The sequence below is a fragment of the Muntiacus reevesi genome, chromosome 15 (assembly GCF_963930625.1).
Source record: "Muntiacus reevesi chromosome 15, mMunRee1.1, whole genome shotgun sequence".
Taxonomy (NCBI): domain Eukaryota; kingdom Metazoa; phylum Chordata; class Mammalia; order Artiodactyla; family Cervidae; genus Muntiacus; species Muntiacus reevesi.
In genome coordinates this window covers 20,278,299-20,296,992 of record NC_089263.1, presented here as the reverse complement: position 1 = coordinate 20,296,992, position 18,694 = coordinate 20,278,299, and the positions used below count along the sequence as shown (strand labels likewise).

General features: G+C 39.7%; 1 protein-coding gene across 1 annotated transcript in view; it reads left to right on the top strand.

Moving 5' to 3' along the window:
* Nucleotides 1-488: 488 nt before the first annotated feature.
* BLM (BLM RecQ like helicase) overlaps nucleotides 489-18,694 on the top strand; it is a 55,487-nt gene continuing 37,281 nt past the window's right edge. The window contains 8 exon segments of the mRNA XM_065906406.1: nucleotides 489-605; nucleotides 3,911-4,039; nucleotides 4,961-5,664; nucleotides 7,601-7,792; nucleotides 9,225-9,343; nucleotides 10,309-10,422; nucleotides 13,603-13,701; nucleotides 13,918-14,066. Of these exon segments, the coding sequence (XP_065762478.1) occupies nucleotides 3,945-4,039; nucleotides 4,961-5,664; nucleotides 7,601-7,792; nucleotides 9,225-9,343; nucleotides 10,309-10,422; nucleotides 13,603-13,701; nucleotides 13,918-14,066 (1,472 nt within the window). The 5' untranslated portion in view covers nucleotides 489-605; nucleotides 3,911-3,944.

Here is an 18,694-nt window from a genome sequence, read left to right as displayed (position 1 = left end):
TTAACACTTATTTAATACTAATTTATTTTGTTACTTTTAAAGTGTTTTTTATATCCAGCCAGAATGACCATGTTTATGTGTGTTAATATCAGGGCCAAAAGATGGCAAACTTTGAGGACCAGCTAGGGCTTCCCAGGCGGATCAATTGGTAAAGGATTCACCTGCAATGCAGGAGACAAGGGTTCGATCCCTGGACTGAGAAGATCCCTTAGAGAAGGAAATGGTCACCTGCTCCAGTATTTTTGCCTGGGAAATCCCATGGACAGAGGAACCTGGTGGGCTACTGTCCATGGAGTCACAAAAGAGTCTGGACATGACTTAGCAACTAAACCACCACCTAAGAGGTTTTATAATAGAGATACAGAGACAGGTTTCTCTTTTCTGTTACATAGTATCTAACCAGTTGTGGAAAATATTAGAGGGAGAAGTATGCCTTTGGTCTAGTCTGTACTCTTTTCAGTTTAATGTTTTTTTAATTTGTAGTATGTTGAAGGATCTTGACACTTCTGACAAAAAGGATAGTCTTAGCACATCAGAAGACTTGTCAAAACCCAAGGAAATGGCCACACAGCAGCCTCATCGAGAAACCAGCACAAGCTGTGAAGGTACAGAAGTGTTTTAGACATGACACATGTTGTAGCTGCTTACTTTTGAAAACAAAGTTAAGTTTATATTCTTAGCCTGTGACTGTATAGTGTAAGATGATGAATCTATAGTTTCTTTTGATCTAATAGAGAATCATCCATAATAACCACCCACCAGCATTTGCTCAAATAACTTCGAAACTCAGAAACTTGTTTTCTCACCAGATGACTCTCTAACGAGTAGCGTTTTAGAATAGAGAAGGAATTTTTTTCTCATACTGAACCAAAATTTTGCCTTCCTGTAGCTTTAATCTTTGTGAGATAAATGTGAAGTGCCTAGAGCTAAATATTAGATCTTTTACCTCTTTTTTATAACTACTGATTTCTAGACCTTTCCTAGTTCTCTGGGTTTGGTGTTCACTTAAAAGTTTCATACTTTTTGTTTGCTTGATTTATTTCTAATTCATTTTTAAATTTTCTATTAAATATCTAGTATAAATAATCCAGTAGCACCTAAAGGCTTTGAAAAACTGCTATGTCTCCTTCTCACTCCTGATTTCTGTTTCCCAAAGGCTTTTTCAGACTAGAAATTTGTTTCCTTCTAGTCTGAATTTTTCCTGGTGTTATTCCTTTTTGTTTTCTTTTTGTTTCCTCTTTTCTCTTTCACTCTCCCTGGAACTTCAGCTATTGGACTATTAGACCTCCGTTAATTAACTTCTCTGTTTTTTTATCTCTTGCCTTTTTTGCTTTCTGAGACATGTCCTCAGTTTTTAAATTAATTATTGCATGGAATTTTTCATTTTTATCAGATTAATTCCCAACAGCTGCATTGTACTCTGAGTATTTCTGTAATGTTTTCTATTCTTATTTTGTGGGTACTGTACTTAGAGGGTGTGTGAATGTGTGTTTGCACACATACATGTGTAGTGATCTCTTGGTGTGGTTCCTGTTTCCTCTGAATTTTTGTTTATTTTCGTCTCTGAATTTATTGTTAAAGATCCTCCTGAAATACCTGATGTAGGCACTCTTCTAAGTGCCTTACAATATTAATTAATTTAATCCTCACAATGATCCTTTGGATAGTTTCTTGTTATCCCATTTTACAAATAAGGAAGCCAAGGTACGAGGTACCAGAGAGCTAAATTATTACTCATGGTCATAGAGTTAGACAGCAGCAGAGCTAGGATTTGAACCCAGCAGTCTTGAGGCTCTTGAATTTGCACTGATAGCCACCGCACCATACTGTTCCTGCATCATCAAGTTTCACTGATGAAGTGGTTGGCTAAGACGAGAGCAAGGACAGAGTCCTACACAATGTCCTTAGCAGCCTCCCTCTCAGCTGACAGCAGTCTATTCTTCACCACCTCATGTTCATCTTGTTACAAATCTGCCTTCAGACTGTGTTTCTCTCCCTTGTCCCTGGGGATGCAAAAGACTCTCTCATTTGGCTCCAGAATTTGAAGGTCTGAGGCAGCAAGAGGAAAAAGGTGGGCCATTGGCTCTAGAGCAGTGCTGACCTGGTATGCAAGCCTCCCTCTTCCCACTCCTGGCCGGGTGACTGTGCCAAAGTTGTTCAGCTTCTTCGGACCTCAGTTTTTGTTCTTCTGTTAAATGAGAAGAATAGTATCTGCCTTGCCTGGTAGCTGTCAGGATTCAAGGTAAAGTGCCCCTTGCACTGCAGGCCTTCAATAAATGGGGGCTTTTGTTATCTGCCAGTCTAGTGATCCTTTCAAAAAGAACTACGTTGAGATAGCTGTTGTATTTTTATGAACTCTTGCGAACTCTGTAATTGTTTCCTCTTTTTCTTAGAGCTCACAAAGCAGCCATTTGATAACATGTTCTAGAATTTTGCCTTGAATTAACTTTAAGAACACCAGCCTGTAGCTTTTGGCATCCCTTTAGAATTTTTTTGAAAATTAGAACAATGTTTGACTGTCTTCACTCTCCCTTCAACTCTCCTAGTAACTAGTCGCCTCATGTATTAGTGAGACTTTCTTTTGCAGGTTTGCTTTGTACACTGAGGTGTAATCTGTCTAGACAAAGAGACTTGAGCTCCTTTCCAATAACTGTATCCCTGAGCCTGTCTTGGTTTTCATTTCCTTTGGACTGTTGTTTATCCTCCTCTTTCCAATCCAGTGCCCGTTCTCCTTCCAGAGAAAACAGATGTCTAACAGGAGCCCAGCGAGCCCACTTGTGCCACTTCACACATCACAACCCTGTTTACGTCAGTCACAAGTGAAAGCCCTCACTCGCAGGTCGTTCTCACATGGACATGTGAGTCCCATCGTCGGGGTCGTGTCCACACCCCCACGCTCATCTGTCCTCTCTTCCTCTCCTTAGACCCTTCAGCTAGCTGCCTCTCTTGATAATTTCCTAGCAGCCTCCTCCTCTTCTCTGATTGTCTCTGAGAATACTGTCGCCTCTAGCCGCCTAAACTGTTTACTTCACCTGAACACCTTAGGCCCCAGGGGTCGGTAGGCATGTTTCTTGTTTCCCATTGCTCCCCGAACCTATTTTTTTTCCTTTGCTTCATCTAAAGCCACCCCTCCTCTGACATCTATTTCTTAGTTATACAGCTGAAATGTAAAAGTGTGGAGTGGGCCAGCTGGATTCACATGTCCATACGGGTGTTATCAGGAATTTCTCTCTCTCACACCTGCCTCTCACGTCTCCCCATCTCAATCTTCCATTTCCCTCCATCTCTGTTTTCTGCTTTCCCTTACGTTGGCCTTATTTTCACGCTTGTATTTTCCCTCAGGGTGGCAGAGTTAGCCACCTGCAGCCAGTCCAACTGGTTGAAGAGAGAGATCCTCTTTTCCAGTCAGTCAAAAAACTCTAAGATCTAATTCTCATTGAACTGTCTCACGACATGCCCACTGAGGAGGTGGAGGGAGGGAGTGGTCTCCAAAAGGAAAGTGTAAGTGCAGTGCTGTTAGGAACCTCTGGTTGGCAGGCAGATGAGAGCAACAAGTGGAGTTCTTACCTGTGCAAACTGTATGACGTACTCTGTGTGGGCATGGTGAGATTTACATATGAAGTTAGTAAAAAAAAAAAAAATCATAAAACTTTTCTATCCTACAGCAACCTTGGTTACCTTATAATAAGAATTAGCAGGAAATGAAACGATAACAGTTTTGAGCTCTCATGATACAGATTAGAGCCAGTCTGATTTCAGATGATTTCAGAGGCAGATAATGGGAGAATATATTATTGTTCAGAATCCTGTTTTTAAACTCCTTCAGGTGTTACATGCAAGGCTTTCAAAATTTTAAGTCTTTTTTTGTTGTCGGTGAAAAATATTCACAGCATAATTACTTTTCAGCTAGACAGACAAGCTTACAGCAGCAGCTTGTCCGTGTGATGGACCGAATCTGTAAATTAGTTGATGCTGTTCCTGTTGATGAGCTGAAAACTTTGGATTGTGGGAATGAGCTGCTCCAGCAGCGGGACATAAGGTATCTTGACTTCTCTCCCTCTGGATCTGATTGCGTTTCCACCGACACTGTAAGTGTCAAACATACAGGGTATCCAGGCATTCTGCCCCACAAACTGTGTAGCATACTTATCACTGTCTTTTTTTTTTTTTTAATTCTATGGTTGGAATATAGTTGATTTACAATGTTATGTTAGTTTCAGGTATATCAAAAAAACCACTTAGTTATACATTTACATATATCTATTCTTTTTCAGATTCTTTTCCCAAATACGTTATTACAGGGCTTCCCAGGTGGCACTAGTGGTAAAGAACCTGCTTGCCAGTGCAGGAGATATAAGAAGACATGGGTTCAATCCCTGGATCGGGAAGATCCCCTATAGGAAGAAATGGCAGCCCACCCCAGTACTCTTACCTGGAAAATCCCATGGACAGAGGAGCCTGCTGGGCTACAGTCCATGGGTTCTCAAAAAGTCAGACATGCCTGAGCAACTGAGCACACATATAGGTTGTTACAGAGTATTGAGTAGAGTTCCCTGTGCTCTACATTCTATCTTAAACTAATTTACTTTTTCAAACTATTCCTTTAGCATTTGTATTCAGATTTTTAAGGTTGGAAATATTTTGCCAGTTTGGCATGAAAACTAAATATAAACTTGTGTGTACCCTACCATTGCCAGCTTGTTATTTAGTTGCTAAGTAATGTCTGAATTTTTGCAACCCTATAGACTATAGCTCACCAGGCTCCTCTGTCCATGGGATTCTCCAGGCAAGAATAGTGGAGGAGGTTACCATTTCCTCCTCCAGGGGATCTTCCCCACCCCGGGATCGCACTTGTATCTCCTGCATTGGCAGGCAGATTCTTTATCTCTGAGCTACCAGGAAAGCCCACACCATTGCCAACTACTCATCGTTAATTTGGCATCCTGTGTTCTCTCTTCAGAAGGAAACTCCTAGCTGAAGCGGATTTTGATCCCAGTGATGCCAGTGTTATTAGCTCCTTGTGGGGATGTAGGCCTGATCCCCTGGAGAGCCCTGTGGAGGACTCTGCCTCTGTTTCCTTACCTTACGTGTTTCCGAAGGGTGATTCCTGTCCTGCAGGGAATGCTGTAAAGGAGTTCACTCTTTCACACCTCCCCTCAAATTCCATGTCCACCCCGGAACGTTTACTGACTCCTCCCCTAAGAAAGACGGGAGTGTCAGCCACCACGAAGAGTCCCTTTGAAAGACCGCTATTCAGTTCCCATTTACAGAAGTCCTTTGTGAGTAGCAACTGGGCTGAAACACCGAGGGCAGAGAAAAGAAATGAAAGCCTTGATTTCCCAGGAAATGTTCTCACAAGCACGGCTGTGAAAGATCAGAATAAATATACCACCTCCATAAATGACTTGGAAAGAGAGCTCCAGGCTGCTTGCGAGATTGACAATTTTGACATAGATGACTTTGACGATGATGATGATGACTGGGAAAATCTGATGCAAAATTTAGCAGCCAGCAAATCTTCCACAGCTGCCTACCCACCCATTAAGGAAGGTCGACCAGTTAAATCAGTGTCAGAAAGACCCTCTTCCGCCAAGACAGACTGCCTTCCAGGGGCATCTACCACTCAAAATAAAAACTTCTCAGAGTCAATTCTGAATTACCCTGGTAAGTTTACAATAAATGAAATGCTTATATTTTCTCTGACAACAAAACTGTCCAAAATAGGAATTGTACAGAGAAACCATAGCAAATCATCATTGCCTGAGAATGACATTGTTTCTATGCAAATTTCTGCTGATAATATGAATTACAAATCACAATTTCAGGCGCAAGTTGCTCTTTTATCTGGGTACCAGCTGTAGTTTTATAAAATGTGTAATTATAACCTATTGTAGTAAAGCTCTAAAAGTCATTACAAATGTGCTTTGCCTTTAAATTAACATTTTTTAGTCCCTAAAACAATAAAGCTCATGAGGGCCAAGTTTTTAACAATTTGGGGGATGGATAAAAAGCAAAGCTGAATTTATATGTTAAAAATGTGCATTTTTAGAATCCTGGATTGATAAGAAATGATGTTTATAAAGCAGTAGAACAGGTTTTATGTCAAAATACTAAAATTTATGGCAACCTAAGAAACCTAAGAAGTCAGAAATTTCTTAAGTCAGTCAAATTACTTTTTTTGGCCTAGGATCATTTTAATTCACTCAGCAAATATTTCCTGAGTGGCCACCCATGTGCCATGTGTTATGCTCAGGTCCTAGTGATAGATGGATAATGAAGAGTTCCTGCCTGCTTGGAGCTCACAGTTTAGTGAGAGAACTTTTTGGAATAGTGAAATTAGCCATTGTAAAGATTGCAGAGAGAAGCCAAAATTAATTTTAAAACCTTACGTTAACCTTATGAAGTTATAAAAAGGTGGGTTTTTAAGTTTATATGTGTAAGGTTTTGTAAAGTGCAGTCCTCCCTATTTTTGCCATTGATGACTTAATCCCACAGAGGTTGTTCTCGCAGCTATGCTGTTGACCTTTAAAATAACCATTAATGGATTTTTTTCTGTGTCATGATTGAGTGCGTCATGCTTGGTATTCGCAGTTATCTTTGAGACGGTTGAGGGCTGGGGTGAGACGAACTGCCAGAGCTGGAGTGAGCACCTCTCACACTGTGGGCAGCCGCCCAGAGTTGCGACCGCGAGGGGGCAGAAGAGGGGGCAGAGGCGAGTGACATGACGGAGGGAGATTCATGGGGAGCTAGGATTACTCTGAGCTTTCAGACCCGGTGACTGAGAAAGCCGTGACACTGTGAACAGAAAGAGAAGTCAGGAGGCAGAGGCACATTTGGAGCAGGGCTGAGGAGGGCTATTTTAAGCCTTGCTGAGCTTCAAGTGTTGGGAAGTCATTCAGGCGGAAGTATCTTGCAAACAGTTGGAGGTGCGTGCAGCCCTGGGACTTAGGAGGGTGTCAGTCTAGGCTTGAGAAAGAGATCTGGGCATTCTGTGCACATCAGCGATGTTTAAGGTCAAAGGACTAGGAAAATTCCAAAAAAGAATGTCTACTGAGCCCAGTCCCAAGTGTCAGAGACTCCCAAATTTCAGGGACAGGCGGAGGAAATAGAGCCAGGAAAAGGAAGTTAAAGTGAGTAGAAAACCCAGGACTATCTTTTTTTCTTTTTTAATATGTATGTATGTATTTGACTGTTCTGGATCTTAGTGCCACATGCAAACTCTTAGTTGAGGCATGTGGGATCTAGTTCCCTGACCAGGGATAGAACCCCGACCCCCTGCATTGGGATCACAGGGTCTTAGCCACTGGAACACCAGGGAAGTCCCCCCATGATTGTCTTGAAATTCAAAAGAGAAGGAGGAGAGAATATATAGCAGGGGTAGGTGCTATAAAAAAAAATCAAGGAAAGATTTGAACTTGGCCCTTAGGAAGTCTCTGGTGGCCTTGACACTGGGCAGCAAGGAAACCCTGATAAACAGGTAAAGAAGGGTGTGCTATAGCAAACTATACTCCAGTGATTCTGCAGGGCAATGGGTTAAAATGCTAAAGCTTATTGGTTACAATAACGCCCTGATTTCTCTTAACATTGATTATTTTCTTAGACAAGACGGAGCAGAATGTAGCATCCAGAAATCCGAAACACGAGCGTTTCCAAAGTCTTAATTTTCCTCATACAAAAGAAATGATGAAGATTTTTCATAAGAAATTTGGCCTGCATAATTTTAGAACTAATCAGCTAGAGGCGATCAATGCTGCACTGCTTGGCGAAGACTGTTTTATTTTAATGCCCACTGGTATGTATTTTTAGATATGAATTGGCAGGAATCCATTGGCAGATGTTAAATGAAAGCCCTTTAATAGAAATAAAAAGAACACCTACACCATATTTCTATCATTTAGGGGCTTCTAACCCTCCCATACCACAGTTGGGAAAGTATATTACTTCATATCCTCTGTTCTGGTTGTTGACATGATAACATTTATTGCCCTTTAAGATCCTCACCTCAAAGCTCATTGTGTTGAATTGATCGAGGATTTTCCTTTGGGAATTTTTCTTTTTTTCTAGTTTAAATTAGCCTGGAACAGGAACAAAAAAATTACTGTCAGAGACCACAGCCACTTCTGGCAGTTTATTTGGCACAACCTCGTGTGGCCTGGTGGTTGAAATCATTGGCTCTGGAGTGATGCCCTGGGCTCAAAGCATAGCTCTGCCACTTATTAACAGTGTGGCCGTGAGCAAGGCACTTCACCCCCCAAACCCAGGCTCCTCGTTTGTGCAGTGGGAATAATACCAAAGCACCCACTTCACAGAGCGTCATGAGGATTAAGTGAAAAGCCTGGAACATAGTTCTTTCTTGTCTTCAGTTTTGAAGAGATCCAAGACTTCATTGTGCTGTTAAAGTGTATAACAGCTGTTGAGTGATTTACAGTCATGCAAGTAAGAATATTAAATCAGCCATTAGGATAAGAAGCAGGGGAACATTGTAAATCACCTATGCTTCAATTAAAGAAAAGAAAGCAAGCAGCAATGTGGGAAGTTAGGGTTTCATTACTTACGTCTAGTCTTCCCTCTGCCTCTCACTCGCCTTTGTCGTGACCTCCAGCAATCAGTTGTCGCCATCGTCATTAAATAGCATTGACTGGGCATCTGAATTTTCTCAAACTGACCTTATATTTTAGATGGTGTTGGTTTGTTTAGTCAGCAGCTTTCCATACTTTATTAACTTGTTGTTCAGTCTGTGTCTTCTGTTTTGACTCCAGTTTGGCACTGCAAAACTAAAACTGGAGAGGGAGGGCCCTGGCATTTGTCTCGTCCAGCAGTCTGAGGCATTGGAAATTCAGTGGTAGAATTCTCACCCTCCTCATCCAGCAGTTTTCATTCAAGGCTTTCCAAGACCCTCTAGGGTTTCAAGGGGGCATTTTTCAGGGCGTCCTTCTCAAGTAGACTTTTAAAGTATTTCTGATGCATTTAAGTTTCCTGCCCTGATCCTTGCTTTTGCGATCATGTGTACCTATGTAAGATTGTTCTAAAGATAATTTATATGCATTTAAGTTGCCCACATACTTTGGCTCATTCAAATATGGCATATTTTGGCACCATGGAGAATATCACTTGGTGTCCTATTAGTTAATTACTTTAAACTTTATATGTCATTTGCATTGTCCGTCTTGTCTTCATGCTCTCCACATAGAACTTGATGGATTTTTTCTGGTCATTCTCTTTAGGAGGTGGTAAAAGCCTGTGTTACCAGCTTCCTGCCTGTGTTTCTCCTGGGGTCACTATTGTCATTTCTCCCTTGAGATCACTTATAGTGGATCAAGTCCAAAAGCTGACTTCCTTGGATGTAAGTTAAAACACTACCAGTTATAATAAAAATACTAAGAATAGCATAACTTAAAAACAGTTATATTTTAGTACTCTGGTTAACCTTTTTTATTAAATAGTTCATGAACTATAAGACTAAAGCACAGCAGTTACATTAGGTTGTTACATTTAAGTACAAGTCTTTGGAAATTCTGGTACAGGTGACTTTCTAGAGTTCAATCTGGTTTTACTCTGGAAGAATGCATTTTAATAAGAACCTTTAAACCCATATTGCTGATGTAAATTTGTTTTTTCTAATATGGAAGGATTTTTTTTTTTTATACTACTGTCAGATTGGCTTAGTTCTCACTCCCTTAATATCTTTTTTTTATTTTCTCCCTTAATATCTTAAAATGCACACACATGTGCATGCCCACACACATATGTCCTTTTTCCTCCTGGCTGAGGTTAAGAAAAGTTTATGAGTGCAGTCTATTAAATCCTACATACTGTGATCAAACAGAACTCTTCTTGGGGTTATGAACCATCACCCCTCAACAAGACCACTGGTTTGATTTTTCTTCCCAAAGATGTCTCAGTACAGAGATGGTAGCCATTGTTCAGCCATTCATGAGAGTTGTGGTCCTTTTAGTGTCGTTGTCCATTAAAACCCAAAAGATGCATTTACCTGAAAAAAAAAATATGGCCATACATTAGAATTGGAATCTCCTAGATGCTGAGTTTGTATTTATCTTCCTTACAAATCTGAAAAGCTAAAAGAGTAAAGAAACAGGGAAAAAGAAAAGGAAATAAACAGTGAGAAGACCATTTGACTTATGGTTAACAAGGATTTTTTAAAAATATGTACTGATTATTATGTTGAGATTCTCTTTCCTTTGACAGGTTTGATATGACTTATTAAATATTTATAAAACCTAAAGATAAATGTAAGCTTGAGTCAGATTAATGTGTAAAATTTAAATTGTTTACTACTTTTATGCTTAGATCCCAGCTACATATCTGACAGGTGATAAGACGGACTCAGAAGCTACAAGTATTTACCTCCAGTTATCAAAAAAAGACCCAATTATAAAACTTCTGTATGTTACTCCAGAGAAGGTTTGTATTTCTATCATTATTTTAAAATATGATGTTACCAACTGCCATATGACCCAGCAATCCCACTGGGCATACACACCGAGGAAACTAGATCTGAAAGAGACATGTGCACCCCAATGTTCATCGCAGCACTGTTTATAATAGCCAGGACATGGAAGCAACCTAGATGCCCATCAGCAGATGAATGGATAAGGAAGCTATGGTACATATACACAATGGAATATTACTCAGCCATTAAAAAGAATTCATTTGAATCAGTTCTAATGAGATGGATGAAACTGGAGCCCATTATACAGAGTGAAGTAAGCCAGAAAGATAAAGACCAATACAGTATACTAATGCATATATATGGAATTTAAAAAGATGGTAACGATAACCCTATATGCAAAACAGAAAAAGAGACACAGATGTACAAAAAAATAAATAAAATAAAATATAATATTACAGCTATTTTAAAAAAACAAACAAGTTCTCCTTACTGAGAAAGGAAATACTGAGTCTTTCCCTCCTGTGTTTCTCTCCATTACTTCTCACATAGAATATTACATGCTAGTCATCAAAGGTACGGAGGTCTTTGCTTCCATCAAGTGGTCCTCTGTGACACCAGCTAGGGGTCCTACAGTTTAACTCAAATTTGACACTACCTACCCAGAGATAATGTCAGACCCCACAGGTTAAGGGCTCAGTCCCTCGAGATTACCACCCTGCTCAAGGTGGCAAGCCACAGGTTACCCACAACTTCCGTCTGACTTGGCTGCAAGTCAGGTTCCTGTGACCTCCTCCTGCTTGAATTCAGTGACTTGCAAGAGCAGCTCACAGAACTCAGGGAGACACTTACCTACATTCACCAGTTTACTGAAGGCTGTGGTGAAGACCTTCAGATAAACAGCCAGATGAAGAGGTATACGAGGCGAGCCCTGAACACAGGAGCTTCTGTCCCTGTGGAGTTGCGGTCTGTCAGCCCCCAAGCACGTGGATGTGTTTGCCAACCTAGAACTTCTCTGACGCCCATACTTTTGGAATTTCGTGGAGGCTTCCTCACATAGGCATGATCAATTATAGTCTCCATTTCTACACTGACTCCCTTCTCTGAAGGATGGGAGAAGGACTCAAAATCCTAAGCTTTTTATTCTGGCGTAGTCTTTCTAGTGACCAGTTCCCACCCAGGAGCCCAACCAGAGTTGCCTGAGTTGGACCAAAGGTGCTCCCAGTGCTCTTGTTTAGTCGCTAAGTTGTGTCCAACTCTCTGTGACCCCATGGACTGTAGCCCGCCAGGCTCCTCTGTCCATGGCATTTTCCCAGGCAAGAGTACTGGAGTGGGTTGCCACTTCCTCCTCCAGGGGATCTTCCTGACCCAGGAATCGAACCCTTGTCTCCTGAATTGTAGACGGATTCTAACCACGTAAGAATTTACAAGGGTTTCAGCAACCTTATTCCAGGAACTGGGAGCAGGGAGTATATTTTTTCTGTTATCTCATTAAAGCCCACTAAAATAATGTATGTTTTTAAATTTTTGACATAATTTCTGATGCATTTAGTGTAAGAATTCCTCTATAACTTTCATTGAGAAACCCACATGGTAACATTTTATTGTAACTGCTCTATCATTCTTTCTCAGTTTTTCCCTTAAACATTTCAGAGTAAGTTGCAGACATGATATCCTTTCAACCCTAAATACTTCATTGCATGTCCTAAAAACAAGGAATTCTCAGTACAATTAACAAAATTGGAAAATACTAATTGCTACAATACTGCTACTTTATGAAACTTTGTTCTAATTTCACTAGTTATCCCAATAATATCCTTTATAGCAAAAGAGAATCCTAGATTATCCATTTTCTTCTTGTCTCTTTAAACAATTTCTGTCTTTCATTATCTTGATAGCTGAGTGAAAGCCAGTTGTTTTGTGGACTGTCACACAATTTGATTTTATATTTCCTCTTGATTAGATTTGCATTGTTCATTTTGGGGGAATATCACAGAAGTGGTGATATGTTCTCAGTGCAGCCTATCAGGAGGCATTTGTCAATTCATTCTATTATTGGTATTTTGTTAACTTCGATCACTTGGATAATATGGTGCCAGATTTCTCCACTGTAAAATTACTTTTTTTGTTGTTAATTATTCATTACAAGAATAAATGTAGTTTTTTTTGTAATTGTAGATCTCTTATTGTGGAATATTCTGAAACTGTAAATATCCTATGTCTCATGAGACTTTGACTTGAGTTTTACTGTCCCCACCAGTTGTTATTGTAGTGGGTGCCAAGTGATGATTCTTCTAATTTAATTGGTATTCTCCTGTAAGGACAAACTTTCCATTTTACCCACATATTTATTTATAGCAATATGAAATTATGAATTCTTAAGTTAATCAGTGCGTTATAATCAGTTACCATTGTGTGTTTTGATGTTTTAATTGTTCTAGGTTTGGCCAGTGGAAAAACTCCATCACACTGGCTTCTGTGTCCTTCCAACATGTCTGTCAAGATGTGGGTGCCAGATATGGTCACTGCTACTGAGATGTCATTGTTTCTAGGCCCAGTTATGGACGGAGCTATGAAATACACGTACATACAGGCTTGTGTGTACAAGCCATGTATATATAGGCTTCCCAGGTAGCACAGTGGTAAAGAATCCTCCTGCCAGTGCAGGAGACATGAGACGTAGTTTCAATCCCTGGGTCTCGAAGATCTCCTGGAGGAGGAAATGGCAACCCACTCCAGTGTTCTTGCCTGGAAAATCCCATGGACAGAGGAGTCTGGTGGTCTACAGTCCATGGGGTCACAAGTTGGACTCGACTGAGCATGCACACATGTGTGTATATATTGTACATATGTGTGTATATGATTCCCCCAAACAACATGCACACATGTAACACATGTCTGTAACCCTGTCACCAGTGTAAACGTGTGTGGCTCCCAGATACACTGAGGCAGAAAAATTGTTTTAGAAGTACTGACCTAATACATAACTGTTTGCTAAATGTGGGTGAACGTTCTAGAGTGTCTCATCTGCTATTTTCTATTACTTTTACTAATTCAGTTCGTAGATTGAAATCAGAACCATTTTATGTGGTTTTAATGCAACTTAAGTCACAGTGGAACTTAAAGACAACCAGATCCTTACGGTGAAGTGATTAAATGGTTTCAAATGTCTGACTAACATACTTCCCATCTAGGTCTGTGCGAGTAACAGGCTGATCTCTACTCTGGAGAATCTATATGAGAGGAGGCTCTTGGCACGTTTCGTCATTGATGAAGCACACTGTGTGAGTCAGGTAAGCACCGTTCTCTGCGTCTTGACACACCAGTAAATACATGCCGCCAACAGTATCTGGATCTTGAGTGCCGAGAGGAAAAAACATTGATTGAATTATTCTGCTATTTCACTGAAGAATAATGTGATTCTTAATATGTGCATTAAGTGTACGCTTTATATAAAGAAGATCCGAGTAGTCTAAAAAGCAGTAGTGTTGTTTTTTTTTCCCAACTAGTGGGGACATGATTTTCGTCCAGATTACAAAAGAATGAGTATTCTTCGCCAGAAGTTCCCTTCCGTCCCAGTGATGGCTCTCACTGCCACAGCCAACCCCCGGGTGCAGAAGGACATACTCACTCAGCTGAAGATCCTCAGGCCTCAAGTGTAAGTTGTCAGAAGTTACTCATTTTAAAACCTGGGGGCCGTGGTTCCCCGATTGTTGCACAATAGGATCATTTGTGGAGCCTTCAAAAATCCCAGTGCCCAGGGTACCTGCGTGGTAAGTCACTTTAGTCGTCTCCAACTCTTTGCGACCCTGTGGGTTGTAGCCCGCCAAGCTCCTCTGTCCATGGGACTCCTCAGGCAAGAATGCTGGAGTGGGCAGTCGTTTCCATCTCCAGGGTGTATTTCCATCTCCGATGTTAATTACGTCAGGATTTGAGGAGCTGGGAGCCAGTATGTGTTGTTGTTGTATTTTTAAAAATTTTTTAAATTCCCAGGTGATTCCAATGTGCATCAGAATTTGGGAACCAAGACCCTGGGGCTTTTATTCAATCACTGAAATTAAAACTTATCCCAGTACCAATTTTGGAAGTAGGGATAAAGTGCATGCCATACCTGTTAAGCCTTAGGGTGGTCTCAGTAAAAAATGAGCTTTTATTTATCCTATTTTGGCTCCTGTGTATCCTAGAACAGGGGACCCCAGCCCGGAACCGCAGACTGCTACTGGGCTGTGGCCTGTTAGGAACTAACAGGCTGCATAGCAGGAGGTGAACCGTGGGCAAACGAGCAAAGCTTCATCTGTATTTACAGCCACTCCCCATCGTTCCCTTTACCTTCTGGGCTCCACCCCCTGTCAGATCAGCAGCAGCATAAGAAATGTAATGCACTTGAATCCTGAAACGATCCCCCACCCCCCAGCTCCTGTGGAAAAATCGTCTTCCAAGAAACCAGTCCCTGGTACCAGAAAAGTTGGGTGGGGACTGCTGTCATGGAGTGTATGTAATGAAAGGGACAGACGCTACTGTGCTGTCATTTTCCTCTTAAGTCCCAGCTCTATCCAGGATGTTGAAAATAGTCCAGAAAGTATATGCAGCAGCTTTGTTTTTACTTTGTTTTCATCTCAACAGCAAAGTGCTTCTTCTTGCCACCAAATCCATAGCTATTCAATAACAAAAACTTCTATTAAGAAAATATCCCCAGTATAGGTTGCACTGAGTCGTTTTGTACCTCTGTATGACTTTGTAAAGACAAGTACATTCCCTGACAGGTTCCATTTACTCAGCAAACATTTACTTAAACAACTGTTGTCTACCAAGGTTAAAATATTTTTTCCTTCTGATTTATTAGTGGGTGCTTTGAGATTGAGGAATATCTGAGGAAATAATGGCTGCTAATGTATTGGGGTGAATATTTAAAGCTTGGCTCACTTGGAAATAAAGAAAATAAGCTGGCTCTATAAATATTATGATCAGTAAAGACAACAGCAGCATTTTGGTGGATTATGAGAAGAACTCTTTAAGTGCCATATGTGGGGACGGATGTGACGGTGGTATTAGTCACTCAGTCGTGTCCGACTCCTTGCAGTTCCATGGACTGTAGCCGGCCAGGCTCCTCTGTCCTTGAAATTCTCCAGGCAAGAATACTGGAGTGGGTAGCATTCCCTTCTCCAGGGGATCTTCCCAACCCAAGGATCGAACCTAGGTCTCCTGCCTAGCAGGCAGATTCTTCACCATCTGAGCCAAGAGGGAAGCCCTAGTGTGAAGGGATTTGAGATTAAGATGGCTTCAGAGACCTTTTGCAGATTAAACTGGCATTCATAAGCCCAAGAATTTTAGAGTCTTCAGAATTTTGTGCAGGTAATCACAAAAACTGGAATGCAATATTTTAATTTCACTTGCAGAGGAGTATTTATAAAATTTGGGAGAAAAAAGATCATTTCTTCCATAATTGAAGAAATTATTTTACATTTTATATTTATATTACAACATTTTATATTTAAGATGTCTTATAAGTTTAGGTTCTAGTGAAGAACCCACATGCTAGAAATTTGTTTCTGCGAGTCTTCCACTGGTTTATAAAATCCTTTTTAAAAAATAGACAGTGTTTTTAGCATTTTTCCATCAATAGATACCAGATGCAATCTACTGTTCTTTTAAATCAGTAATATTAATTGCCAAATGCCCATAATTAAGAGAAGTGATGCAAATTCAATTCACCTTTTGAATACTTTTTGGAAGTATCGAATCTGTCTTTTTTGAGTAAGCATTGCATATATAGGCTCAGAGGCAGACACCTGTAATATGTTCTCCCAAGGATGTGTGGGAGAGATCTTCTTAGAAAAGTCATGGATTGCACATTCCCTGAGTCTAGCGTGTGATGCCCTGTGTATGCTTGGCACTCGGTAAGAATGAATAAATGAAACATATGGAAGAATTTTGGTAAATGTGGGTAAAATATGAAAATTTGGGCAGGTCTGTTGACTCCTTTAATATATTTGGTGCTTCTATATTTGGGAGAATTTAAATCACTGAGTTGACAGTAAAAGATTTTAACCAACACTTTCTGTTACTTTTTTTTTTCGGATCTTCTTTTCTGCCCATAGACCCCTTTGTTTGGATTAAATTTCCCCACTGCTGTGGTGCCATGGCCCTGGTGAAGACAGGTGCCCCTAGGGTTGAAGCCACGGTCGCTGCTCTTCTCTCCTACTGCCAGTCTATGATAACATTCTTCATCTTTGGGAAATATGAGGAGGGAAATAAAATTGATGGGCTTTATTCCTTTTCTTCAGGGCCTTATAATATGAACTGAGAAAGAAAAATAAGAGATAGACATTTATGAAGTTAGTATAACAAACAATACTGTTTCTCTTTCAATTTCCCCATAGAATTTTACCCTAAGGTAATGTATTTTTATGCATGAAGTCTTATGCATAAAAGAAGTCTTACTCTGTCATATTTACCTGAAAGAAAAACATATATAAATTAATTGGTTTTTTTAAATTTCCTATAGTAAAATTTTTTTTTCCACTCTAAAATTTTCTTCCTAACTGAACAAATGAATTATATATAACATTAGTGGTACATGACTGATCAAAACAGCTTTAAATACATTTTTGAAAATAATTCTTAGGGATAAATTTTGTTGGTGAATGTGTAACTTAATGAGCTAGGACTTTTTCTTAGTACATTTATGTATGGATCAATCAAGTCAGTTCATATTTCTTATTTTTAGAGGTATATTTTATAGCATTGAGAAATGTTGCTTATATAAGCATGTAGATAAGAATGGAAAGCATTTTATTCTAGCATTAATGCTCAGTTATTTGAATTCCTTCTGATATATATGCCAAAATTATATAATGATATGTCATCAAAAATTATTTGTAATGATCTCTCAGCTGACATCTCAGTTAAGTCCTCCAAATTTTGTGAAAAGGAAAGAATTCGGAACCATCTGACTGGCAAAATAAGTCAGATCATTATAAGTAAAGTTATTCACTTTACTTTTTCTGGGAAATACACCTTTAAAAATATGCTTTACCAAACGTTTCTAATGGCTGTTAGATATCCTTGTTACTCTTTTCTTTCAAATGATTCATTTATCCAGGAGTTGGGGAAACCAAAATACTATAAGCTTAGTACATCTTTTCTAGTATATTTTTGACATATGTTTTTATTCTGTGATATGCTTTTAAATAATAGTTTTGTCAGAACTTTACGACTGCCAATTAGCTCTTTCAAACAACGAGACATGACTAGCATGAAACCTAATTGGCAAAGCCAGTTTTCATTGCCAAAACAATTGGCCAAATTAAACTTATTTTCTTACATTAAAAAAAAAAAATTCTGACTTTGTTTTTCAAGTCACATAAACCACTTAGTACACATGCCCATGACGGTGCCTCAGTTCCAAAAGCAACAAGAGCTGAGCACAGATTGATTCCATTTCCTAACATCACTTAGAATGGCTAGAGCTTGACACCCTGGACCTAATAATATTTACCATTTCAGTGTCAATACCAGTATTCCCTCGGTGGAAGGTATTTTGGGATCCAAAGCTTTTTAAAAAAAAAACGTTGAGACACATTTGACACACCACCGAATTCACCCATTTAAAGGTTAGAATTTACTGGTTGTTTGTACTTTCACAGGTTGTGCTCCCATCCCCCAAATCTAAGTTTAGAACATTTTTATCACCCCAAAAAGAAACCTAGTACTCAGTGTCACCACCCATTCTCTCCTTCCTGTTTCTGCCCTGCTTCTTTCACTTAACATGCTTTCAGGGTTCATCTATGTTGTAACATATATCAGAATTTCATTCCTTTAAAAAAAAATTTTATTTATTTAACTGCGCTGGCTCTTAGTTGCAGTATACAGGATCTAGTTCCCCAACCAGGGATCAAGCCCAGGCCCTCTGCATTGGGAGCACGGAGTTTTAGTCAGTAAACCACCCTTCATTCCTTTTTATGGCTTAACAATCTTTGTTGAATAGGCATTTCACATTTATTTATCCACTGATCAATTGATGTGAACTCTAATTAGAATATCTGTTAATTCCAAACATCCCATTTCCAACAAGCCAAGTAAGATTTGTTATATGTAATGAACTCTTTAAGAGATTTAACTTTTTCATTATAACAAATTGTGTGAATACAGTGGACCCTTGAGCAACATAGGTTTGAACATAGGCATAGTAATCTTCCTATACATGTTTTTATGTGTACCTGTGTTTTAATTTCTTTGGGTATATCCCCAGGGATGGAATTATTGGGTCATATTGTAACTATTTTA